The sequence below is a fragment of the Pangasianodon hypophthalmus genome, chromosome 20 (assembly GCF_027358585.1).
Source record: "Pangasianodon hypophthalmus isolate fPanHyp1 chromosome 20, fPanHyp1.pri, whole genome shotgun sequence".
In the NCBI taxonomy this organism is placed as follows: Eukaryota; Metazoa; Chordata; class Actinopteri; order Siluriformes; family Pangasiidae; genus Pangasianodon; species Pangasianodon hypophthalmus.
The window spans coordinates 7128440-7154567 of record NC_069729.1 but is presented as its reverse complement, the minus strand read 5'-3'; the positions used below and the strand labels follow the sequence as shown (position 1 = coordinate 7154567).

Below are 26128 nucleotides of genomic sequence, written 5' to 3'. Positions count from 1 at the left end.
AAAAGATGCTGTGCAGAAACTGTGCACGGTCGCTGTGCTACATTTTTAAATTTGAATTCTCAGGTTTGAGCATGAAGAAAAAAAAAATAATAATGCAATTACCAAACTGTGTAAAAAATGCTGTTAAACTGTGTATTTCAGTGCATGTTATATATATATATATATATATATATATATATATATATATATATATATATATATATATATATATATATATATATATATATATATATATATATATATATACACATACATATATATGCACATATATATATATGCACATACACACACACAGGCACGCGCACACACACACACACACACACACACACACATATATATAAATAATATATATCATAAGACTGTCTATTTTGAATATCATCAATGACTGTTTAAGTAGTTTGGTTACATACATCGGCATTATAATAAAAACGCTGCAACCAGGCAAGCTCTGAAAGCAAGCGGAGTCATTCACCCTAATGCTATTATGAGATTGTGTTATTCTACTTTAACCTAAAACTTTCCAAAGAATATTAAAAATAAAAATTGGTACAAAATAAAAGACCAAAACTACGCCTTGTATGCATTTAAACACGTTATTCAGCTCCAGGTTAAAGTAAGTGACATTCACACTGTTATATTATTTAACTGGTTTTGTGAATTTCACTCAAATTACAAGCCATGGCAAGATAAAATAAAAGTGGTTATAATACAATTACAGTTGAAGTGATTCTGTGAGTCCTTCACAGAAAAAAAAATGTTGCTCACATTTGTTACATTTCAAGTATGTTGTTTAGGCCCTAAATAATGAAATAAATTAATAAATATAGCACAATGCTGTGCTTTAACAACTGCATGACTGGCTTATTTGGACACTTTGCTTATTTTCACGTATAACTTAACATACCATTGTCATTTAAGCTATCTGAGTTTATCATATGTAATGAAATTGGCAAGAAGAAAATGACGTGATATAGTCAAATTGGGTGCTGTAGCAAAAATATACTCAAAAGCAGCCTGCTGTTGAGGGTGCAATTATAAGACAAGCTTCAAGATAAGACAAGCATCGTCATTCTGCGGTGTCTGTGTCCCAAACACACACCCCCTCCCCCCGCCCCGCCCCGCCCCGACCCACGAGCTGACAACAAGATGTGCTTCAAACCGTGACTCTTGAGTCTCCCAAGTAGTTCATTAAAGGAAATGGGGGTGGAGGGGGGTGGGGGATTTGGTACCTCAATGGCCTTCTATCTGAGGTATTCCTCTTCTGAAAGGCTGTCTGTGCTCTCATCCTCACTTCCCTCAAGCTCTGGTAGATCTCCCCACAGCAGCAGATTCACTCCTAATAGAGGGAGAGAGGAGCTCCATCACACACGTAAGATATCACAAAATAAAGTTGAATACAGTTGATCTGGGGGTAGCGGTGGGGGGGGGGGGGCCCACAAGTACTCCGTTATAGCTTCACTTACAGCAGTGCTAATATTGCTAACAAGAAAATCCTAGAAGGCAAAAAGAAAAAAATATATATCCAGTGGCGGCTGGTGGTGATAGTCGACAGGAGGGCTACAATCTATCACCCATCAATAGCTCTACACTTAAGCTTTTAGGGTTGACCAATACGTTATATCCTGAGGTCTCATTGATGACAATGATAATAATGATAATGATAATGATAATAATAATAATCATCATCAGCAGCAGCAGCCGCAGGTCTCTCTGGATAAGTGTGTTTGTAAATGTAAAAAAATAAAGGGGGGCAAATTATTACACACACAAGGCAGACAGGAAGCTACATTAGTGATTTATGCATTTTTAAGCTCATGTTTCATGTTCGTAATGCTCTACTGGGATCATACTGTGCTTCCTCTGAATAGCAAATACAGTAAACAGAAAAGCTTTAACCCTTTCGTTCAAACGAAAAAACCCTAAACGGCCAGTTCTGTCATCTGTCCTTTGTGTAATTTGTACTCTGATTAGACAATCGTTAGACAGTGTGTGCTCAGTCTCTCTTAGTTCATCTCCAAACATGTTTTAGTGAAAAATTGATTATATAAATAATCCATTTTGTGCAAGTTCATTACACCCGTTCATTCTTTTTTTTTTTTTAACCAAACGAAGTCCTGCCTATCTGCTTTCTATTTGCTCACAAGACTGAAGCTTGTGAATACACAGGTGAAATTTCACTGTGATAAAACTGGGGCAAAACGTAAGCAACCGCTACCAGACGCAAACACACATGCATCCTTGCGCTTGCATTACTGAATATAACAGACTTTCCATCCACGTGGTTTTATGCAAATTTTAAATTTGCATAGGAGAAACAATGAATATAAGACATCTCTGTGCTGCCGAACAGCAGTTGTACCACACACTCTTCTTGCATACTATTTTGGCTTACTGTTTAGTGTGGCAGTATGCAGTCTGGGACGAACCCAAGACTATGGGTGCTTCTCATTTCTTATACTGCGCCTCATCGTTTCCTTTCCTTGCTTTCCTCCCTGGGATGAAGCTAGCAAGAAGAGGAATCAAGAACAAACTTTTTACCATAATGAGATGTTCTAGCTCACTGCTGTGTCACTTTAATGAATTCACTTATTGATGCCACTTGTATAACAAATCAGCCTATACAGAACAGTGATTACACACAGAATTATCCTTAATTACACATGTCCGTTACACACAGTAATGTTGATGCTTTAGCCTAAACAAGATTCTGCTCATCACCTGACTTCTCCATTAAGCAAGGCATATTAACTGACTTTCCTGCAAGGATTTTATTTGTATACGTTATTTATTCAATAAAGATTATTATTGATTTGGGGTTCTTAGTATAGTATTATCATTTATTGTTACTTGTTTTTTCGGGACAGGTATCTTTGATCCACAAACCTCATTTATCATTGATTTCTCTGAACACATTTTAAGAACTGGTACTTCCTTAAAGATGGCGGACTTCGAGTGATTTCCGGGTCATGGATGTAGGATTGAGGACTTTTGGGAAGTTTTGGGATTATATAATTTGGATGTGTGTGCTCTCTGTTGCTCTCTCTCTCTCTCTCAGTCTCCAGAATATCCATTTTCTTTCAACTCCAGTTTAGAAAAGTTAAGTTATAACAACTATATTGAATGTGGACCTTTGACAGAGACTCCAAACCTGTTGCATCCAGTCTGTTGATGGTGGAAACAGCTTCGCTGTTGAACATCCAGAAGTGGCCGTTGTTACAGGAGAGCAGGCAGGGTTTGCACGGAGCCACGACATGATACCCCACAACATTTCCACTGAATGTGCAGAGAAAAAACAGAGACAAGAAACAAAACAATAAAAACAATGAAACCACAATGAAACCAAGAAGCAGACTCTGACAAACAACATGTAATTAAATGTTATTAATTCATTTACACATAAATGCTTCTTGATGAACACAACAGGAGTACCATAGCGTAAACAACACTTAGTCTCTCTCCCCCCTCTCAAAAAGTATTGGCACCCTCCAAGAACATGAATCATTCTTATTATCCTCATGAAATGTGCAAGTACTTCTGATGTTCACTGTATAACAACCAATGTACAGTATATCACAGAAATACGTGCTCATCATAATTAATATCTGTTACATACCACTTCAGGCAGGCAATGTCTCTTAATTTGCATTTACAGCTTTCTGTCGAATAGCAGCCTGCAACGAAATCGACAGTCCTGCAAAAGAGAGAAAGAAAATTATATAGAGCAGCAATCACTTATCATAGTTAGCAATAAAAAAAACAAACAAACAAACAAACAAACAAAAAAACATCCAGTTCAATGTACTTTGTCCATTTGGCTTATTAGAGCAAGACATTACTCTTAGAAACAGCAACTTTAGTTATTTTTTTGGATAAGGTTTTTAGATAAACTGCATCTATCTATCTATCTATATCTATGTATCTGTGTATATATATATATATATATATATATATATATATATATATATATATATATATATATATATATATATATATATATGAGAGATGACATATAATCAAAACTCAACAAAGTGTTAATTTCACAGTTTTGTCCACTTGCAACAGCCATGTTTTCTTAAGTTTAGCAACTCTGATGGAGGCTTTAAGCTCCGCCCACTCGGCCAGAAAGCTTATTTCTTGACAGATATATCAAATTATGTGTCATTATGATATACATGTGAATAATTTCTTTTGTAAACCTTATAAATCACACTTACTTCCGTGGAAACACAGGATATCACACAGTATTTTTAAAGCAGTTTTCCTCAAAATAATTGATTTCTACATTCAAAACTAAAAAAAAAAAAATAAAAATGTTTTTCAAGATGTCCATTCGATCCATTCATTTTCTACATGGTCGCAGGGAACCTGGAGCTTATCCCAGGGGACTCGGGGCACAAGGCGGGAGACACCCTGGATGGGGTGCCAACCCATTGGGGGCACAATCATACACACTCACGCACCCATTCACTGACTACGGACAATTTAGAGATGCCAATCAGCCTACAGTGCATGTCTTTGGACTAGGGGAGGAAACCGGAGTACCCAGAGGAAACCCCTGAAGCACGGGGAGAACCACAACCCTGCTGTTGCGAGGCAAACATGCTAACCACTAAACCACCATGCCCGTCCCATTCCTATCCCTAATTTGAAGGATATTACAGAGGAATTTCCCAAAACGCTGGTAATCATTGGAGTTAGGTTCAATATTATACTCATAAAAATAAAAAATGAGTATGAGTGTCATTTATATGTCAGTGGTGTCTTCTTAGTTAAACAATAAAAACTTACTGTTCTGTGAATGTCTTTCTCTTAATTGAGGGTATGTTCACAGAAAATAAACATTTTACTTTGTCTATTTTGACAAAGCTTTATCTGTGTAAATACATTTTTGGAATTTTTCAATACAAAAAAAATCACTGTTTTATATTAGATCCTAGTGTCTATTGTTTTACAAATTGACCCTATTCACCTGTAGTGTCTTACCTTTTAAAAAAAAAAACCAAGATGTTTAAGCTTGAGCTAGAGTCAGAAGATAAGGCTACAATGAATTATTATTATTATTATTATTATTATTATTATTGAATGTAATGGCTAGTCAGGATCCTCACCTGTTTGGAGGCATGTCAGTGGAGAACAGCTCGATTTCTGTATCTGCTAACAGCACAGCTTTCATGCCTCTCGTGCACAGAAGACTGTCGCAGTAAATACAGTTCACTTGTGCAACACACTTATTCTTAAAATTCGACGTAGACATCGTGCAGCTCGATCAGACAAACCCTGTAGATCAGATCAAGCACAAACCGCTTACTTCATACTTCCTTTTAAAAAAACAAAAACAAAAAACAAAAAAAAACTAACGTTACCTGCTTGCGGGCTATTTAATTGAAACCGGAAGTTAGCTAACGTTAGTTACTTAACTAGCTTTCGTTCTAAATTTAGCGCTCTAACATTAAATGAATTAAGATGTATCTCGCCGAAAGCTTTCCAGACAACTAGTCAGATAGGTCTACAAAACTAAAATGTCACATTTATACATTACAACACAAAGTTGTCCTGCTAGCTACACCTGTCTGTTAAAAATAACAAAGCAAACTCGCTAGTGCAATAGCATTCACATTGACTAAACATAATGGATGCTTACTTTTTTTTTTTAAACCCAGACGATTTTGCATAAATTAAATCTACACTTAAATCGCTGATATAATAAGAGAATGAACTGCGGTAGTACCATACAGTGAAACAGGCTAAGCTATCTAAACAAACCTTTCAACAAACATGCACTTCCTGAAACATTTTCAAAACGGCTCATAGGCGGCTCCGATTGGATAAAAATGATCACGTGAGCAATGATCTCAGCAGACCCGTATGCAGTTTACAGATTTGCCTAATGTGTAATGTGTAGTTTTTAGTTTTTAATAATATTCTGCTCATGCATTGTGTCCAAATTTCTTATGAATAAAATCATATAAATAATATGCCTAAATGTTAGCAGTCTAAAATGGCTCCTAATTGTGCGGTATGATTTATTCCGTGCACTACGTAGTGCACAGGGGTAGGCAGCACAGATCCATTTGGGATTCAGACTCTGTAGCGGATTTGAAGGAGTTCAGGTCACTTCCGCTTCAGGCGACCAATGGCAAAAGATGGGGGTTGGAGCTACAACATTTCCACGAAAAAAGGCGGGGTTAGAGCTGGGAAAAAACTCAGATAACCCACTCTACCACATCTTGCGAAAGAATTCTGGATCAAACTGAGCTGGAACAAGATGCACTAGACTAGAGGAATGGAAATTACCTCTCAAGGTAACTGCTTGTTTTGTATGATTGCATTATATTTATAAATTCAGAGGTGTGAAACTGTATTTATAGTAGTGCACTTTAAAAAAAAAACAAGAAGAGGAAACAAAGTGGCTGAATGAAGACGTGTGTGTGTGTGTGTGTGGGTGTGTGGGACACATCTGGTGGACGCATTACTGCTCAACTCTATCACACTTTAAGTATATAACAGTATAGAGAACTGCACAGGGCGTGCACGTGACTTTTTTTTTTCTTTCATTTAATAACCTCTCTATTTAAAGCAGTAGTGTAATCCTGAACTCTACTGTCCTATATATGTATATGATACATGTATATGCTATGTATATAATAGTAAAAGAAAACTGCACAGGGCGTGCAAGTGCCTTTTTTCATTTAATAACTTCTCTATTTAAAGCAGTAGTATATTGCTGAACTCTACTGTCCTATGCCTGCATGCATGTATGTATGCGATACATGCATATGCTATGTATATGTGTGTTATGTATATAACAGTAATAGAGAGCTGCACAGGGCGTGCACGTGCCTTTTTTTCATTTAATAACTTCCAGTTTAAAGCAGTAGTATATTGCTGAACTCTATTGTCCTATGCATGCATGCATGTATATATGTATATATGTATGTATGTATGTGTATGATACATGCATATGCTATGTATATGTATGCTATGTATATAACAGTAATAGAGAACTGCCCAAGGCGTGCGCGTGACTTTTTTTGTTTGTTTGTTTCTTTCTTTCATTTTTCTTATCATTTTTAAAGCACGTGCTGTGTGCAGTGCAGGAGAAAATGAATGCATGCTCACACCTTACCATTGTTACAGTATCTTACATACAGATTCCAAGCCTGTATTGAGGTTTCAGCCTGTTTGTTTGTTGCAGGTTGCAGTGTTATGCTCCAAACAGAGCGGTATTTAAACCCAGCCCTGCAGATTTCCGGACACAAGCCCAGTCTTCTGCACTGAGAAGCGCGTTGAGTGCAGTAAGAGCGCGTGCACCACCAGTCCTCCGCTGCTCGAACGAAGCCGAGCAACTTTTGGATCTCAATCTCAATCCCATCCTCTGGAGTAGTCGGGAGGGAATGAAAGTCTGCTCCGTTCCTCTCCCGGTTTTCGGAGAGCACCGCGCGAGGAAATCACGTTTGCACCTCATCATGCGGGGAGCTCGAGCTTCGATATGAGACAATAATCATTTGCTTGCTTCCTCCACTGCTCCACTCCTAAAACAGCCTGTATCGGATATCGTAAGAACACCCAGAGGGTGGAAGAAGCCTTTTTTTCTTGTTGTTCCTCCTCTTGTTTTTGTTTTTGTTGTTGTTTTTGGGTTTGCTTCTGTCACACGAGCGCAGTTTCAGTGCTCAGCGTTCCAAACCCATTATGACGTCTCCAGCCAAATTCCGAAAAGACAAGGAGATTATAGCTGAATATGAAACTCAAGTGAAAGGTAAGTTTCATCACTTCATATGACCATGCTCTATAGGCTAGAGATCTTAAACGATTGCCTTTTATAAGTATATCATGGTTTCCTGCACAGCTAGAGCTAACGTGAGGTTGAGCTTGAAATCAAGCCATATTTTAAAGACTATTATAAATCCTATCCTTAATCATAGATCCTCCTTCTTAATGATGTGATGTGATGCTTTGGAGCTCAATAAAGAAATCTTATGATGCTATGGAGGTGTAATGCATAGGCTGTTTGATGTGGCAATGATATCAATGATCAGCTGAATTCTCTTCTCGATTGTAATGCAGTTGCATTAGAAAAAAAAAATCTATATATGTATTTATGAAGTTGCATGGATATGGATAAGGATATGGATGTGGATATGGATATAGATATGATAAGCAATCTGTATGCACGAGGCAGGGCGTTTTCTTTTTACCCTACACCTCTGAGCACTATGTGGGATTCAGTCGATTTTCCCCCTCTGCTGTTAAAATCAGGAATTCCTGTCCTAATCAATCCCAGGCGCATTTTAAACACTAGGCGATAAACAGTATTATTTTTCTTCCCTTTATGGTTTTAACACGTTTCCACTGTGCCTGGAGCACCAAAAGGAAGGATGATGATAAGCAGCAATAATGACTGGCAACCTGCTAAATGATGATCTTCTATAAAAACAGCTCTGTCTTTAATGAAACCGCCAGATTGATGTCTGAAATCTGCACCTTCTTGCCTTTCTAAGGTAAAAGCTATAGTAACTAACAATACCTCCCCCTCCTCCCTTCAGCTATCCAGATGTGTGATAGTCTCCTGTGCTCACCCACACATCTGGATTCACAGTTAAACCCGGTATTGGAGGGGTCTTTAAGTGAGCATATAAGCCCCCCCCCCCACACACACCTCCAAAGAAGGACATAATAATAATAATAATAATAATAATAATAATAATAATAATAATAATAATGTGATCCTCATAGAACAATCATTGGTGTATGATCAAGTGGCAGCTTTTATGTATTTCCCATAGCTATTGTTCATGATCGATGGGATGTATAGATTTCATATCTATTACTCAAAATCAAAAAAGAGCAATACATTTTTTTTCTGAATGAATGAAAGATTTTTAAATCAGATTTTGGATTATTAGACTGTGAGATTACGGCAGGCTTATTATTATTATTATTATTATTATTATTATTTATTATATAAGATTATAACTTGTCACACCGTACATCGTGATCTGAATAAGATCTTGGCCGGATTCTGTAACAAACTGTGCGATAATGTGTTCTCTATCCGTGTCAAATGAAGCTCCTCTAACGATAGACCCGCGATTAAAGAAAATGACTACGCTCTGTTTATGTTACCGTCAGCATAATCTGGACTCATGCAGAAAATGGGGTCGCACAAATAAACATTCTTCAAAGTGAGCTTGATGGATGGACATTTTTTTTCCTGTACATTAACTTTTTTTTGCGTTTTGCTGTTGTCACTACCGTATTTGTAGCTGTCCTGTGAGTTTTGCGTAAATAATACATTCTTGTATTGGTGGCTTTAAGACAAGCGTCATAGCCGCGTGCCACACTGAGATATTAATCAAAAATTCAGACACTTTGACGTCAGCTATTTTTGGCTGTGTCACATTATACATTTTACATTCTAAAACTGATTATCTCAAATCTCAACCAGAGAATTCTTTTACAATGTTTGTTTTTTGTCAGGGTGAAAATCATATATAGTCCTGGGCAAAATAAATGGGTTAAGCACAAAATGGCAACTATGAAGCTTTTAATGGTCAAATCATTGGTGAGAAAATTAGCAAGAATGAAACAAGTGCGCTCCTGAGACCTCCTTTGATACTGGTTGCTGGTTTACTTTTGCTGCAGTGAACTGTTTGTTTGGGGAAAAGCTAGAAACAGGGAAATTCACTTATATAGTCTTCTTGTACGCAAAGGTAAAATCATGATTGTGATTAAAATGTTGGATGTAAAATTCAAACTATGTTTAGGTGTATAAAACTTTCCAAAAATATCTTCTGGGGTGTTTTTTTTTTCTTAAAAGGTTAGTCATTATTTGGGTATCTGCCCCACCTGATGCTCACCAAGTGCCACAAGGCTTAAACATTTAAAGAAATCAAAGGGAAGTTATCTCATACTAAGATCCTTTATCTATTTGTTTAATTCTTGCTGATTTCCTGACCAATGATTTGTTGTGAAGACCGTTAAAAGCTTAATATTTTGCCATTTTGGGCTTGGCCCATTCTTTTGCCCAGTAGTGTCGTATAAACCCAGCTTAAATCTATTCATTTTTCTGTGTAAACACTATTTCTATCTCTTTTTCCTAACAAAATGTAAGAGCTAAGGAAGTGTCTGTGTTTTTATTTAAACAAGCAGCCCCTGTTGCATTCAAGAGATAATGAACAAATCCCCTATTTTTTAAGGATTGTCCCTGAAATAAATTTAGCTGCCTCAGTGTTTTGTTTTGGTTGGGCTTGTCCCAGATTTTGGACTTGGGGTCTTCCAAAGTTCTGAAGAGCGGAGCTGTGTAATCGCTGGCCAAGTGACACGCAGGGTGAAGCTGAGGTCATTCCATTCTTCTCAACTGTAACACCAGGAGCCCGTCAAAAAAAAAAAAAATTTAAAAAAGGAGCGACTTTCAGTTCAGTATCATGAACTTGTTCACCTTGAAATCAGCACTGCAACACTGAACGGGTGCAACTGAGAGAATAATATGGAGAATAGAGTACAGTGTCCAAAAAAACGCCAGCTGTTGGTCCTATTCACTAAAAGCTTTCATGCTTGAGAGGTTTTACAGCTATTATTTGTAGTTTTATCAATGGAGAAATCTTTTTAATCCTCACAAGGGAAGAAGGCACAGATTGTTACTGGCCTTTATTGAACTGTTAATCTCAAATCCGCCCGCCTCTAAATCTGTTTCATCCAGTCACCTGTGCTCTGGAAGACACACTCATCCTTAAACTACATTTTAAAGACACTTATGTGCTTTCTAATGGCTGTGCTACAAGCGACATTTGAATTGCGATTCATATGATTGGCTCATGACTGGACCAATCCTGTGGCACGTGTGGTCCGAAGATTTTTCAGTTCCCCACTCACAACTTTAGCTCCTTTTCCATATTAGTTACTCTTTGATGCACAAAATGGAAGAAAAAAAAACCCTATAATCTGGGTTTAATCTAATCCTGTCATATACAGTATGACCTCACTTTCAATGTGTATTGAAACATTACAGAGAAAAATAAAGCTTGGAAGGAATCAGCAGAACTAGTAGTACTAGTGTACGTAGCTAGTACAGTCAGCTTGCTTTGTTAATCCGCCAACAAATCTAGTATGAAGCCTAGCATGTAATGAGTAAATCAAAATTCAGTACAATTTAAAATAAAAGTCGGGTCTGTAAATTATATAGTGGGCCGTAGTTTATACATTTTGGCTGCTGTTTCTTATCAGAACAGAAAAAAAGAAACACTGGACAGTGCACGTGACAACACTAGTGGATGCTACACAGCCACAAGAGACAAACTTTGTGTGACACAAGCCTTGTGATTTGTCGCTTGCTAGTGTGAATGCTGGAAAATCCACCCCTTGCAAGAAAACATATGCCTTCCTGCACGAAAATAATAATATACTGCATATAGCCGTTTTAAATATTGTGCTATTTCTAGCCAGTTCCTTTCCTATTAATTTGCTGTCACTCTTCCCACCTTTCGAACCTCCAGCTGCTCTGCTATAAGTGTAAGGGAAAATGAATGCTTGCAAATTTCTTTTCTTTACTTATTAATATCTCGCACCCAGAAGCGCTGAGTGGAAAGAATAACACGCGCTGATTCTTTTCTCTGGAATTATGTTGAGATGCACATTCAAACAACGAATGGCCCAGATTTTGAAATAACATTCGAAACGTACATTGCGAAACGTGTCTTGCGTAAACAAAAATATTCTCCTGTGAATAAGTGACAGGAATGGGAAGCAGTAGTGTAGTAGTGTGCGTCGATCTGTTTGCATGCTGAAGCAGATGACGCGTGAGGAGAGTAAAAGAGAAACCTGAGAAGATGTGAAAAAGCAAATGGAGGTCTCGCACAGCTTCGATTTTAATTGATTAGCGGCACTTAATTGTAACTCCATTTTGCAGTAATGAGCTTAATCACAGTGTTGCAGTGTGTACTGATGAAAAAAGAGAGATACGTGCTTCCATTACTGCAGAGAATGGATCTTTATTTTAATATCAGCTCGGTGCGCAGCGCTCTGAATCAGTATGTTTTATTAATGCATTGCTGTGTGGCTTCACCACGCTCTTTAAAGCTAGTAATGTTCTCTTGCCTCAGGATCCAGTCTCATCACTGGGACCCAGCATCAAAATTCATGCTCTGTGGTCAAGAAATAGATTCTTGTGTTTGAAAGTCAACATTCCACCTCGGTGTGAGTGATGGTCTTTCCTCTTGTATTGATTTCTGAGACGATTTGCCTCCTTAGGCTTGTAACTAACCAGCCACATCAATAACCGTGAAATCTTTGGCATTATATTGTGTCTTGCCTTTGAAACAGGAATCCTATTGGAGTTTTCACGAGAGAGTTGCGATTAAAAGATTGTCTTAATCAGGTATCTTTGTTTATCATGTATTGATTCTGATTGATTACGAGTGTTACGGGGAGTGTTACGAGTGTTAATGATAATGAAATCTAAAAATATCACGGTATTCATCGATCATTTACAAATCATTGGTGAAAATAAAAGGAAACATTTGTGACCAAATCTTTGTATATATGTTTCCAAAAGGAAACAAAAAGATCAAATCCTCTCATTGTCATTTTTCTTGGAACCTTATTTCTGAGAATGACTTTCCTATGAAATTCTTTGCATTATTTCTCACATAGTCATTATAAGCTGAAGGAGAGAGTGGCTGTGAGGGAATAATCAAACTAACAAGACAAAATAGATAGTCGTTTCATTTAGTTATGGTCAGCAATGCCATGGGAATTTGATAGCCATTGTGTACATTGTGTACAAACATTCTAGCAGAGGTAGCAATGTAATGTGTTTACAGTAGCAGTAATGGATCACGCATCTGAAAGTGTTTCCAGTGCAGCCCGTGTCCCTGCAGTGAGAAATGGAGGTTGCTGCAGTATGATTTAGAGGGAGGTGGTTTGGAAATTTTGGGGAGTCACAACCGGACACAAAAGCAATAAGTAAGGAACTTGATTTGGGTAAAAATAAATGAGAGAGTAGACAGTAATGCATTTGAAGAAATGCATTTTAACTGATTTTGAAAAAGTCAACAGGTAACCTCTCAATTATACACCATGGCTAACCAAGATAGAATGAACTCATCCATATGTATGATTACCTTGCATTCACACTATAAAGTGTGAAACCAACCTGACACTTCTCTAGAGCGGTTTCCTTTTTAGTACTGCGTAGCGTGTGTGGTGACCGTGTCTATGCACTGTCTGGCTTTTTGAAGTTCTGATCTGAGAGGGTAGTAGCCAAAAACTTTACACTCAAATGTAAAATTCCTAGCTAAATTTATATCATAGTCAAAAAAATTTATATCATAGTCATATATCAAAAAAAAAAACACATGAAAATATAAAACTGTGGCTTTTCTTCCCATTGTGAGTGCCAAATGTAGTTGAATGGGAACTAAACGCAGTTGAAAGTAGGACCTAAAGATATGAGAGTAGAGCCGTCTGGGAACAATGGAGAGCTCACACTATAAGATTGGTCCGAAGATTTTGCAGTTGTTTGCATTTGTTGTTTTATCACTTCATACCTAATTTGCACAGAATTAAAAAAATCCAGAAGTTATATGTCGCTTGTCTCTCTGTCTTTGTGTCCTTGCAGCTGTCACTAGAAAATGAACAATCTCCTGTCACATGTTAGTCTGAGCAGAGAGTTATATTGATGAGGCTTTAAAGGTCCATAAATCATCTACGCACCTTCTGACAGGCAATTGCAAGTTAGCACTTATTAGCTAGCATCCTATTCAATATAGGCTATTAGCTATGTTCTTTACAAGGAGTTTTCTGGATGTGTTATGAATATAATGATAAAAACAGGACTGTAAATGATACCTGCTTTTCTTAAATATTTTACTTTACTTTTACTCCTGCCCAGGTGAATGGGATCAAGTCATCTGTATTACCAAAGATATGTAGCTACTATGTATACAGCTGTTAATATTTCTGATAGTCCATTGAGTGGGAGTGCCTAATTCCAGCTGACCAATAGGCAACATTTACGTTTTGCTTTTTTCTAAGATCTTTGATCTGTTAAATGTTTAAAAACTCCAAAAGAAAAAAATAGATTTGAGAAAAAATCACAAATAATAAACAAACAAGGAAATATAGGAAAAGAAAAGTAAAGAGAATGGTTATGCTTGTTATAGTTAAAAATACACTTATGTTAAAAGCTTCCCAGAAGAGTGAAGGCTTTCCACTAGATTTTGGAGCGTGGCTGTGGGGATTTGCTTATTCAGTCATGAGAGCATTACTGAGGTCATGTACTGATGTTGGACGAGGAGGCATGAGGCGTAGTCAGCGTTCCAGTTCATCCCAAAGGTGTTCAGTGGGGTTGAGGTCATGGCTCTGTGCAGGACACTCAAGTTCTTCTACTCCAAACTTTGCAAAACATGTCTTTACGGACTTTGCTTTGTGCACAGGTGCCTTGTCAAGTTGGAACATGCTTGGGCCTCTTAGTTCCAGTGAAGGGAATTTGTAATACTACAGCATACAAAGACATCCTACACAATTGTGTGCTCCCAACTTTGTGGCAACAGTTTGGGGAAGAACCACATATGGGTGTAATGGTCAGGGATCCATAAACTTTTGGTGTTTGATAGTGTATAATATTTGGTTCTTGATCACAGAGCCAGGGACGGTCACAGAGCTGTTTAAAAAATGCTCGAAGCTTTTACAGAAATGCACATTAAATAATGCTGCTTTAAAATTTTGCTTGCAAACCTTTGAGTACCTTGAGTTTGTTTCTTTCTTTTTAGGCACTAGTCAGGTTAGATCCTTTGAAACTGGAGCCAAAAATAAAAATCGACCCAAACATGTCTGCCAGCTCAGGGCTGACTGGTGAGGAAAGATATGCCTGACTCTTAAGAGCTGGCAAGAAATTATGGTGCAGTTTTCTTAAGAGCTGGCAAGAAATTATGGTGCAGTAATTTTTTGTCTCAGCTGAGTAAAATAAAGCGTATTAGAGTTGCAGTAGCAGTAATCCCAGGGAAAATGATGAAGCCCTCTGGGTCATTGGAAAGATCCTAAAGAAAGTCTGGATACAGACAGGGACTCGTAAAGCAGTGGGACATATAATGTATAAATGCCGTAAAAATAAAAGCACAAAGAACGATGTGAGGGAGATTTATGAAGAATGCTACATGCTGGCTAGAGTAATGCATTTTTTAGGGTACAGAAGTACAGAAAGATTTAAAAAGACGTCTCGAGCTGTCTCATTTTTTTCGCATATAGCTTACCTTTACAAATTACACAGAGAATGGAAAGATCAACTTTCTGAGTAACACAAGGCTGCATTGAAGACAAAGTAATGCTCATAATAAACATTGTGCGGTTGTGCAGTTGTTTGAAGCATTGGTGTGGGTTTTCAGGAGATGGAGATGCAACAAAAGTAGCGATTTCACACTTTTCCTGTCTCGCACCCTTCAAGACATTAGCGACAGCATCCTCACATGTTTCCTGCTGGAACATGAGGATAATTAACACATGCCTTCTGCTCTACTGAGTCCAAAAAAAAAAAGTCAAACAAAACTGGCCAGTCAATTCACAGTCAGGGAGTCATTATTGGCACTCGCACTCTCTGTGTGACCAACTTCCTGGTTTTCATCACGGGAAGCAGCAACATGGTGTTCAGACCCAGAGCAGCTGTTGATAGAGACATCAAGGGCAGGAGGGACAAGGAATGGAAGATTTTGCTTCGTCAGCAGAGTCCATGCATCACCACGCATAATTAACTAGTACATCAAGCATGTCCTCAGCAGACAGGCAGTGGCACAGCAATTAGTCGGTGCCTTGAGTGGAAAATGAAGGCAACAACAGAGATACCTCAGAAGTGGATTATAAAAACTGCCTTTGCATGTTACTAAGAGTCACTCCCCCAACCACATACGTTCCATTAATCAGTGTGGGTCAACGATCAGGCAGCCATTTGGGTTTATGGCTCGCCATCACCCATTGTTTACACACACACTGCGCCCGCAGGAACAAATCGTTAAGGTTCCACTAATCTCTCTGCGCTGGATTTAATACAACCTAATGGCTGTGGCAGAATTAGAGCAGACTCGCATCGATCCAGCATAGCTGCAGCAGCCAAGGCTTAATGAGAGTGTGTTTGCAGCAGTGCTATAACTGAGAGCTATGTGTTTGTGCTGTAGGTGAAAATGCTGACTGCATCTAACGCAGTATTCCAAAGGAAGGATGTTTGTTTAAGTCTGAGAGGAAGGACAGGAGACGACGCTGGTTGCACATGTGCTGTCGCTATTGTTTATCTCTATGTTGGAAACTTCACCCAGAGCATCTGAATTTCCTTTCGGAAGGCCGGCTCAGAGGGAGGTGGCCTTGGAAGTCTGATGAATTTGAAAAATAAACAAGCGCTTTGGATTTGAGAACCAGAGGACTGTGAGATGTACAGCTTATCTAAAACACAAATATGTGTAGATTGTCTAGATTTGGTCAGCATATGTGGAATATAGATAGCTGTATGGTGTTTGTTGGAAACCTGACTCGTACTTAGACCAGGATTTTAGAATTTTATCTTACAAATGATAAAATTATTAGCTATGATTATGAGGCATGAGGCAAGCTCTAATGTGCTTGCCCATGATTTGATTGCACAGAAACCTTACTGACATCTAAAAATGGTAGCTTACATAATGCAGTAAAGTATAGCAAGCTAGTTAGCTAGTTAAGTGCATTAATATAAAAACAAACGAGTATATAAATTCCTAAGCAGTGGATGACTCGGCCATAGTGATCATCATTTCCTAAGAGTGCTACCCCAAATCAGTCCAATGTTTGACTATAGTCTGTGGTGTTAAAGCATAAAAACATATTTTGTCCAATCATGGATTTTGGGCAAACCATCTTTGTTGATGTTGTGACTCATCCTGTTCATTTGGTATCTTTAATCCAGTCCAGATATTGAGGCAAAACTAAAGGACAAAGCTTCATCTGCCTCTTCAGTTAATCAGCTGCAGCTTCAATTGTTGCACTCAATAGTTTGAAACAAAAAAGCAGATGAAGAGAGTGAAACCGGTTTGCTGCCTCGGCATACCAGCTTTCTGTTCCGTTGAAATTAATCTCAGTCACTCTTCTTCAATTCAGACGTTTATTAAACTGCTATGCAGTGTAACAGAATGCTGAATAATTGGCAGACAATTCCCATACAGTAGGAGCTTACACTGCCATGCTGAGTCGGAGAAAAGACGAGAGATAAAAGAGAAGCTGGCGGAAAAAGAAGAGGATGGAGGATGGGGTATGATAAGACTATCTCTCCAGCATCTGCCAGACAATTGCTACTTTTCCAGTTTCTATTTAAAACCGTGGTGCAGAGCCTTCTCTCAACAATTCAGCAACAATTTAATCAGCATCCAAGATTTTCCTTTCCCATCTCAGTGATGGACAATGTGGGCTTTAGTAATAAAATTCTGCAGTCAGGCTATGCTGAATTCCCTGCAGTATCACTTGCTAGCAGTCTTGAGGCAAGGTAAAGTCATCAAGCTCTCTCACGGCTCCCTGCCAAGGCAGGGGGGGGAAGGGGCAACTGGAGGCTGCGGAGGGGAAAACAATTTACATCTCTGTCCTCCATCTCCCGTCTCAACTAGAGGTACATTTAGTGGGCTTCTCATCCTTGTCTTTTTCAAGGTTGTAGCTTTATTGGAAACATTTGCCAGCTGGCAAAAACAATTCTCAATAGATTCACAAGCTACTTCTTTGTCACGGGCAGCTTGAGAGTTTAGTAGACGTTGCGCAACTCCTGAGATGCAGAGGTTGAAGTTCAAGATTAAAGAATTAGTAACAGTTGTTCCAGCGGTTCTGATTGGATGAGTTAGTCATACTCTGACATCACATCACCTGTGTGTGTGTGTGTGTGTGTGTGTGTGTGTGTGTGTTTATAACCTGTTCAGTTCCTCTATTTGAAGTTTCCAGTTTCAAGTGGGAAGCAGCTAGGGGCAATTTTAGAGAGAACAAATGGTATACAGATACATTTTGGGATGCACAATGTATCCTGATATGATAAAATTTTTGTTTGCTATCATAACAGAATACCATTTTAGACCAGTCCGAATTTGTCGTGTCAGTAATTCTTTACAGACTGTGCATGCACACACCTGGAAAGATTATACTGTATTGTATCTATCAAATGACCAGTAGAAATAACTCTAGGTAATATATATCCCATGGACGTCCCATCCGCATTGATGTGTTGGTTAAAATTTCAATATTTCCCAAAGGAAACAGAGTTTCTGTGCTTCTTCCTGAGTGTGGCAACACTCCAAGACATGCACTTTTACGTTGTTCTCCACTGAAACCTGGTATTTGCCGTGTTATTCTAGCATAGGTAGCACACTCTTCTGGAAAGGCTTTCCACTAGATTTTGGAAGGTGGCTGTGGGGATTTGTGCTCAATCAGTTACAAGAGCATTGGTGAGGTCAGGAATTGATGTTGGACCAGAAGGCCTAGTGTGCAGTCAGTGTTCAGTGGGGTTGAGGTCAAGACTCTCGAGTTCTTCCATACCAAACTTGGCAAAAAACATGGAGCTCGCTTTGTGCACAGGGGTACTGTCATGCTGGAACAGGTTTGGGCCTCTTAGTTCCAGTGAAGAGAAATCTTAATGCTCCAGCATACAAAGACATTCTGTACAATTGCTACTGATTTGGAAGGTCATGAGTTCAAATCCCAGCACTACTAAGCTGCCACTGTTGGGTCTTTGAGCCCGTAACCCTCAACTGCTCAGTCATATACTGTCTCAATTGTAGGTTGCTTTGGACAGAATCGTCAGCTGGATGAGGTAAATGTAAATGTTATGGCCTTGTACCTTGTTATTGATCAAACTCAGCTTGCAGACTCTCTACACTCTAGCATTTACGATAAAGGTGAAGTAAATTAGCTTGCATTAAAGATATGTGTTGCGTAGGATTACAGTATGGCTTCTATATGTGGTTTTTCTAGTTCATCATAACCCTAGAATAAGAATGTTTTATATTTTCTGATTTTTTTTTTTAGGGTAAAGACGGTGTGTACATTGTACAGTCTCTCTCATCTCTGTAATTTATACAGATATTGCTTATTCCTTCTGAATCAGACATAATCATAATCAGAGACGATGTCTGGCAACATTACGTAACAGACATGTCCAAATAGTACTTCTATTTAAAAAAAAAATCTGAATGTCAATACACAGCCAGTCATCAATCGGACACTGGGATCTTCAGACTTTCCTAAAACTCATCATATTCCTTACCTAGTTAGGAACCGCAACTCAAAATCAAGACAGCTTTAAGTAATGCCCTGATGTAAATTAACCTCTTAGTGGTTTCATTGGAATTTGCATACTGCCAGTGGATACATTCCTGTGCGTTACTCGTTGAGTTTAATGCAAAGCTCGACTGTTAGCTCTGAGCTGTGTGCATGTCCAACCCCATAACTCTCATTTCCTCTGGGGACTAGATGAGCCATAGTCTCTGGTTTCTATATGCCGGTGGGAAAGTGCTGCTGCTACATTCGAAATTCTATTCAGCTATGCTTGATTCTGTGGTTTTCCTAATGCTATAAAATATTTTTAGTGCTCTGAATTCTTCAGTAGGCTCTTATAATTAAACTTAAAACCCTAAATATTCTGTGATGTACTAGTTACTGCTTTTGCACAAGGTCCATAAGTAAGTAAAGAAAATAAACTGTCTGAAATAAACTAAGGAGTTTCCAACAGTAAAAATATCTCTTCAGTCCACGTATTTTATACAAATCTGTCTTCGAAAACATGCACATTTTCTCAGGCTGAGTTGTACTCTAAACTGTTGTAGGCAAAACTGAAACTGAAACTTTTGGTCAAACATCAGCCTTCTCTTTTTATTGCTCCGATAATGTAATATCCCGTACATCAATAACTCTGCTATAAGCCTAGGCTTATCTCCTACTCCATTAAGCTACTGCTTCCTATTCATTTATGTGTACCCTTGTATGGTCTGCTTGTCTAGACACAAAAGAATTGACGGACAAGCTGGCCTGCCTCCTTGCACATGTTTCCTTATTGGTTAGTAAAGCCAGATCATAATGAAGCTTGAACTGAATTGACTAAATTAGCCTGGCCTGTTCACGCTTCAGATTACAGTGGTGCCAGTATCTAAGGTTTAGCCATAGCATTTATCATTTTTGATGCCTTGTTATGGTAATACTGGAGCTTACCATGTTTTTTTGGGGTCTTTTTTTTTTTTTTTTTTTTTTTTGTTGCTAAAGCAACAATCACTGTGAACGCAGATAGCAGAAAAGCTAATTCACTGAAGGGGAAAGGACACAGTATGTTATAGATGCACATTTGCTTTAAGTAGTAGTTACTTTGGCATTGTATCAATGTTTTTTATGTAAATGTTGACCTGTGAATTCACAAACATAGATCTTGTGAGCCAATTCACAGGGTGAATATTTTGCATTTCTATGTGATTAACAAGTCAGTAAATAATAAAAGTGTAGGGTAAAAAAGTGCTTTACGTTGCCATTTAATAAAATTAAAGAAATATAGACTTTTATACTTTATTGTCATACATGGACCAGGGAAGCCCAGACATGCACTTACAGCTAGATTAAAGAAATAATATAAAGTAAGCTTATTCACTCAGATATTGGCTTGTAATTTGAAACATTTCTGCAGATTGCTGTTAAATATCAGTTTAGTTGTAATTTATGCTGTTAGTATGGAACCATCCTGTCCGCTGATATACACTGGAGGTTTTTGTGATAAAACTTCTTTTGTGTGTTTTTTCTTTCTTTTTTTTTTTTTCCTCTCCGCCTGGTGGGATTTTCTTGTTAGCTATGTTGGCACCTATGAGATACCCTCACGACGTTCAATGAATGCTTAAAGACTCAGACTTTGATGGGCAATGTGCAGAAACACCAGCACTCTTACTCTAAGGGGGTGTATATGTGCATCCAGACATGTTTACGCTGTGGATGCAATTAAAGGCCCATGTTTTTCACAGTCATTATGTCGGTTTCAATTTTAACTTAGCCTTTCTGTTTACTTGTAGCATGCTTCTTGGGTAGTATAGCAGGTCCGAGTACTATCCCTTGAGTTGTGACTCTTCCTGTTCTTTCTACTAGCACAATCTAATGTGTGTTACTGGTCATGGAAACTTCTTAAATAAGTCCCTTTAGATAAAAGTAGCCGCCAAATTTTAAAAAAGGGGGGAAAAGAGCAAATTAATGTGTGGCTGTTTCAGTCCCTCCATTTGCTCTGAGCACTTAAGCTAGATTGTGTGTGACAACAGCGCCTGGCCTGAGACCTGTGAGAATACGCAACTTGAGCCGAGCACTCTCCGTCTCGCTCTTTCCTTCTCTTTTTCTGCTGAACTGCACTGCATACAGGCCTAACAATGGGAGCATTGTGGGGAACCAAAGGACCAAAACGCTCTCTGTTCTCCATTGTTCTTTTCTTTCTTTCTTACACCGCTCCTTCCTACTTTTTTTCACCCTCCAGCCTCACTGTTTGGAGTCAGAGTGTAATACGACACATTCGCTTTGGAATGGTTGAGCTCCAGTCTTAATAATTGTAACCACATGATCTTTAACGCGCAGCTGACCACACAATTAGATATTTAACACTTAAGTTGGGACTCAAGGACTTACAGAAAGCCTGCATGCTTTTTTTTTAAACAGGAAATGCATTTAAATACATATTGCTTATCTGCAATTAACACTCCTATTACACATTAATATATTAAACATACTTAATATTTTCAAATCCATTACACTGAGTCATATAATCATTTCTCAAAAAAGTACAACCTAGGAGGATGTTTGTGTTGATATAAGAGCCTACAGAAAAAGTCAGAGCTATAAAAATCCCTGCTGTGCTTTATCAAAAGCATATTCATATCCGTCATTAACTTGTCAATAAATAGAGAATAAAGGGCAGCAGTTCCTCTAAATAAACGGGGCATAAATGAAAAACAATTGCACCCACGGCGTTGGATATCAGAGCAGTCCCAAGGGCCGAGGGAGGAAACAGATTTGTTCTTTGTGTTAAGCCTGGTTTGTTTCCTGTCTCTGTTTCTTCAGCCGCTTGATTGTAGTCACTGACCAGCGTGTGGCCTTTTGGCCTGCTGCCTTTGAATCCAAAGGATTTCTGATTCAGAGAAAAATAAAGTCAGGTTATACAGTAATGTCATGTGCGGCTGTGTAATCTGTTTTGCTCATCTTATCATTCCAACTGGTCTACAGGGTAGAGGCTGGAAAAACACAAAGGCCAAAGACTTTGGCTTATTTTATTATCCAGAATAAATGAGTTGTGAACAAATGCTTGGTAAATACTTATGTCTCTATTCATTCTTGAAAGAGAGCCATTTCACTTTGTCATGTACTAAAATGGTCCCAAAGCCTTTACACTGTATGCTTCAGTAGTTTTAGCCATATTAGACTGATATAATCTTATGAAAAATAGAATTGTTTCAACGTTTGAACCCCACTTTGTTCTCATACAATTCACCCTGGTTTGACTCCATTACCTGTTATGTCTCTGGTCAGGTGTGAATGCAGTAGGATAGTTTATCCCTAATACAGTGCATGAGTGATGTCAGAGATGGACTAGTGTGTTTAGCAAAGCTGGATCTTTCACTGGGATACTATATGCACAGATATGCATAAATATTGCAGAAAGGTTTCTCTGTTTCACTGAAAAGTTGGCATATCTACAATTTGACGATATTGACGATTTGCCAATTCACTTACCAGCGTGTTTTTTAGGGAGGTGGGAGGAAACCGGAGAACCTTTAGGAAACCCACTCAAACACATGGAGAAAATGCAGTCAGTACAGTCAGTAACCCGAGCTCAAGATTGAACCCGGGACCCTGGAGCTGTGACGCGGCAATGGCGCATTCTCTCCGTGTCTGTCTTCAGCCCGTGCTCCTTTCATTTACATCATCTTGTTGCCCCGCTTCAGAATATTCACAGTGCACATGGTTTAAGATGGAATTGACTTAATGTTTTGCAAAAGATATGGATGGAAACATACCATGTCAGAGCTTTGGATCTCCTTTGGCAGGTTACATCAACAAGAGACCCATGCAAATAGTGTTTCCTTATACGTTTCCAGGAAATGGCCTTCAGGTGGTTTAAAGATGCATTAAGTGCTTACTTAACTGTACTTAAGGGCATACACTGGTTTGTTGTTAGAATTGCTTTGAACTGAAATCAGTTTAATCTCAGTTTTTCAAGGCATTTAGTCTTGAAGATCCTACTGTGTGAGACAAAGTCCAATCACTGCAGGCTGATAAACTAACAATTTCATTAAAATCAGAATAATTAATAAATGCATATATGTGGAATGATGCAGTGATTAGAAGTGAAGGCCAATGGAAACAGCCGGTTACATGACTAACAAAAAAACAGTTTATCTCCATAAGTACGGTTAAGTAAGCATTTAATGCATCTTTAAACCACCTGAAGGTCATTTCCTGCTATAAGAACAAAAATTGCATGGGTTTCTTGCGCTAATTATTACCTCTGATGCATTGGCACAAAATGTGACAATTTGGTGTTGAATAGCAGCAGGGTTTTCTGCAAAGAAAACCATTTCCGTAAGACAAGCTGCATGCGACAGCTCTGATTGAATCACATGTGTGGTAATGCTTTTTTAATGAAGTCGTTCATCACATATTCCCATTGGTTTGCGCTTATTATGCAGTCTTTTTTTTTTTTCCTGTATGCACAGCTCTGCAGTGTGCTCTCTCCATTTTGATGATGCCAAGCTGACACGGCTGATGCACTAACCAAAACAACTGGAAGCTGTCCCAAAGTATTAAATTGTACCTATGTTTTTTTCACACTATGGCTCACTGTGTTGCCTGAGGTTTTTCTTATTCATTAGCAGCTTTGAAGAATAATGCTGTTGTCTATACCTATTCTTCTGCCATTTATACCAAGTCCCAGGTCACCATGTGGGGGGAAAAAAAAAACTACTGGGGCTTTTTCATGAGTGAGCATGAGATGTTGAAGCCTGAGACAGGACTTAAAAGCATGAGTCTTGGCAATCCTGATGCAATTTGCATCAAGATATTGATTGATCTGAGCAATACAAATTAAATAATCAGCACTTCCTGTGGAGTGAATAAGAAACCTTGATCTCAACTGAAATGAACAGTGCACACACACATACAAACACTGCTATATCTTGTACTATTATATAAAACTACCCTTGTAAAAGTGACTAATAAATTGAAGATGTCTGGTTGCTTTGCTCTTTTTCGTCCTCCTCTTTGAAATAATTCTCAGCTTTAGATTATCCAGCCTGAAAGCAACTATTGATTTTCTTTTTACTCCTAATGAAACAGTCTTGTAAACATTAGCAGCTTTGAGTGATTAGCCAGGCAGCCTAGAAGCTAGCATGGAAGCTAGGGTGTGTTAATACTTTCTTAGCAACAAGAAAATCAGGGATAAGGTCTATATTTTGTCTTTGTCGACCAGCATTACACAACTTTATCGGCGTAACTACTTCTGACGTTCTTTGTGTAACATTTTTGCCATATCTGTTCCACATCTACCTGCTACATTGTGCACAATTGTTAGTCCTAGCTAAATCCACTGGACTTATTAGACACAGATATAAAAGAAATATGTTAAATAGACACATAAGGAGTGAAATATATGAAAAATGGAATTCTACTTCTCCTATTTCTTTGCTCACAAACACAGTAACTACCACTGTGTGTTTTGGGATAGTCTGAGACCCCTATGAGGAGCTCTGGGAGCTTCCAGTGCTCTGCAGACGAGGACAACTCAAACTGCCTCAGGCTTTACAATCTCCTTACTCAAACCAGATGTCCTTTCATTGCTCAAACATATCCCATAATTCCAATATGGCAGGAACAACCGGTCTGTTTAATGACTGGGGTCAGGAGCACTGCTGTCCTCCAAAATGAGAGGCAAATATGCAACATTTCACGTTTTGTGCCTCTTCAAGACCTGTTCAGAACAAAACATTCTTCAGTAAGTGGCAATATAAAGCCTTTTGTAAAGGTTGTAGAAAGGTGAATTATTAGGGTTTTAACAGGCTTTTTTTGGTCAATGCTCACAAAAAAAGCTTCAGGCATTCTCGTACCAGTTAACCTCAGAAGGAAGTTAACATGTAAGGACTGAAACATGATGGAATAGGAAAAGAATCAGTGATGTGATGGTGTGATGTGTCTCGATGTGACGTGGATTTATTCTTACCACCCCAAAGTTGATTATTTTCCATTAACACCACATCCTGAAGTGTTTTATTCCAATTAAACCAAAGCGATTATAGATTTTTAATTTATTCAGGAGGACATGGCGTACTTTTAGCTGTTGAGTTAAAGCTGTGGAACGACTGCAAGACAAGATAGTTCCTGTTATAACTTGCGTAAAACAGTCGGGAATGGTGCTAACAATGGCTACTATTACAAACTAATGTTGGGCTACAAGCAATTCTGTTATATTTCAGGTTATTCTTGTTACAGAATCTGATCTGATTTTTTTTCCTGAAACAATCTCTAATTTTGACAGTTGAATCAATGACATGATTATTTTGTTGGTCATTATTTAAAATGAGATCCAGCACCTGGATATACACTGCATCAAAGAACGGTTGTGCAGCACACACCTTTAACACTCCTGAAAGGTGTTAAAGAAGTTTCCTCTGGTTTAACAAAAGCATAGAATATAATGATACCTTTTAGGCTGCATATTTGTGGGTCCTGTGGTCAATCCTGTTCTCTCAACTTTCTTTTCAAAAGAAAACATGAATGGTGTGTGTCTGTGTGTCTGTGTGTGCTGTCAGATACTGTACACAAGGCGCCAGGTGCTGCCTGTTTAAGCATGTCCAGAGGCTGCAGGCTCTCTCAATTAAACCCATGACAGCAGCTTGCGCCTGCCCAGAACAGATGTGCAAACACCACAATAATCGCTAATTTCAGACAAAACCCATTATGGTTTCTGACCCCTCATGCGAAAACAATCTGCTGGTGAAGAAACGGTTTGATACACTATAATAGATTACGCAGTGCAGTCAGACCAGCTGTAACTTTGTCTCAAAAGGGTCTTGAGGTGTATATTTGCACTTCAAAAAGTATTCAGTGTCCTGTTTTTCCGTTCCCTTTATGTGTG

General features: G+C 38.4%; 2 protein-coding genes across 7 annotated transcripts in view; one reads left to right on the top strand and one right to left on the bottom strand.

Moving 5' to 3' along the window:
- Positions 1 to 275: 275 nt before the first annotated feature.
- On the bottom strand, positions 276 to 5814 carry fam72a (family with sequence similarity 72 member A). 6 transcript variants are annotated; one of them, XM_053227235.1, is made up of 6 exons: positions 5364 to 5757; positions 5109 to 5277; positions 3614 to 3691; positions 3149 to 3273; positions 2393 to 2503; positions 276 to 1336 (listed from the first exon to the last, which is right to left on the bottom strand). In XM_053227235.1, the coding sequence occupies exons 2-5, from the start codon at positions 5252 to 5254 to the stop codon at positions 2433 to 2435; spliced, it is 420 nt and encodes a 139-aa protein (XP_053083210.1). In that variant the 5' UTR covers positions 5255 to 5277; positions 5364 to 5757; the 3' UTR covers positions 276 to 1336; positions 2393 to 2432. The 6 variants fall into 6 exon arrangements, with proteins under 6 accessions (XP_053083210.1, XP_053083211.1, XP_026791454.1 ...); XM_053227236.1 differs by lacking the exon at positions 2393 to 2503 and having other exon boundaries at positions 277 to 1336; positions 3129 to 3273; XM_026935653.3 differs by lacking the exons at positions 2393 to 2503; positions 5364 to 5757 and adding an exon at positions 5764 to 5814 and having other exon boundaries at positions 279 to 1336.
- A 343-nt stretch (positions 5815 to 6157) lies between these two features.
- The window catches only part of srgap2 (SLIT-ROBO Rho GTPase activating protein 2), a 111899-nt gene continuing 91928 nt past the window's right edge, over positions 6158 to 26128 (top strand). Inside the window, exons 1-2 of the mRNA XM_026935637.3 lie at positions 6158 to 6302; positions 7196 to 7756. Of these exons, the coding sequence (XP_026791438.3) occupies positions 7690 to 7756 (67 nt within the window). The 5' untranslated portion in view covers positions 6158 to 6302; positions 7196 to 7689. The remainder of the gene's footprint in view (positions 6303 to 7195; positions 7757 to 26128) is intronic.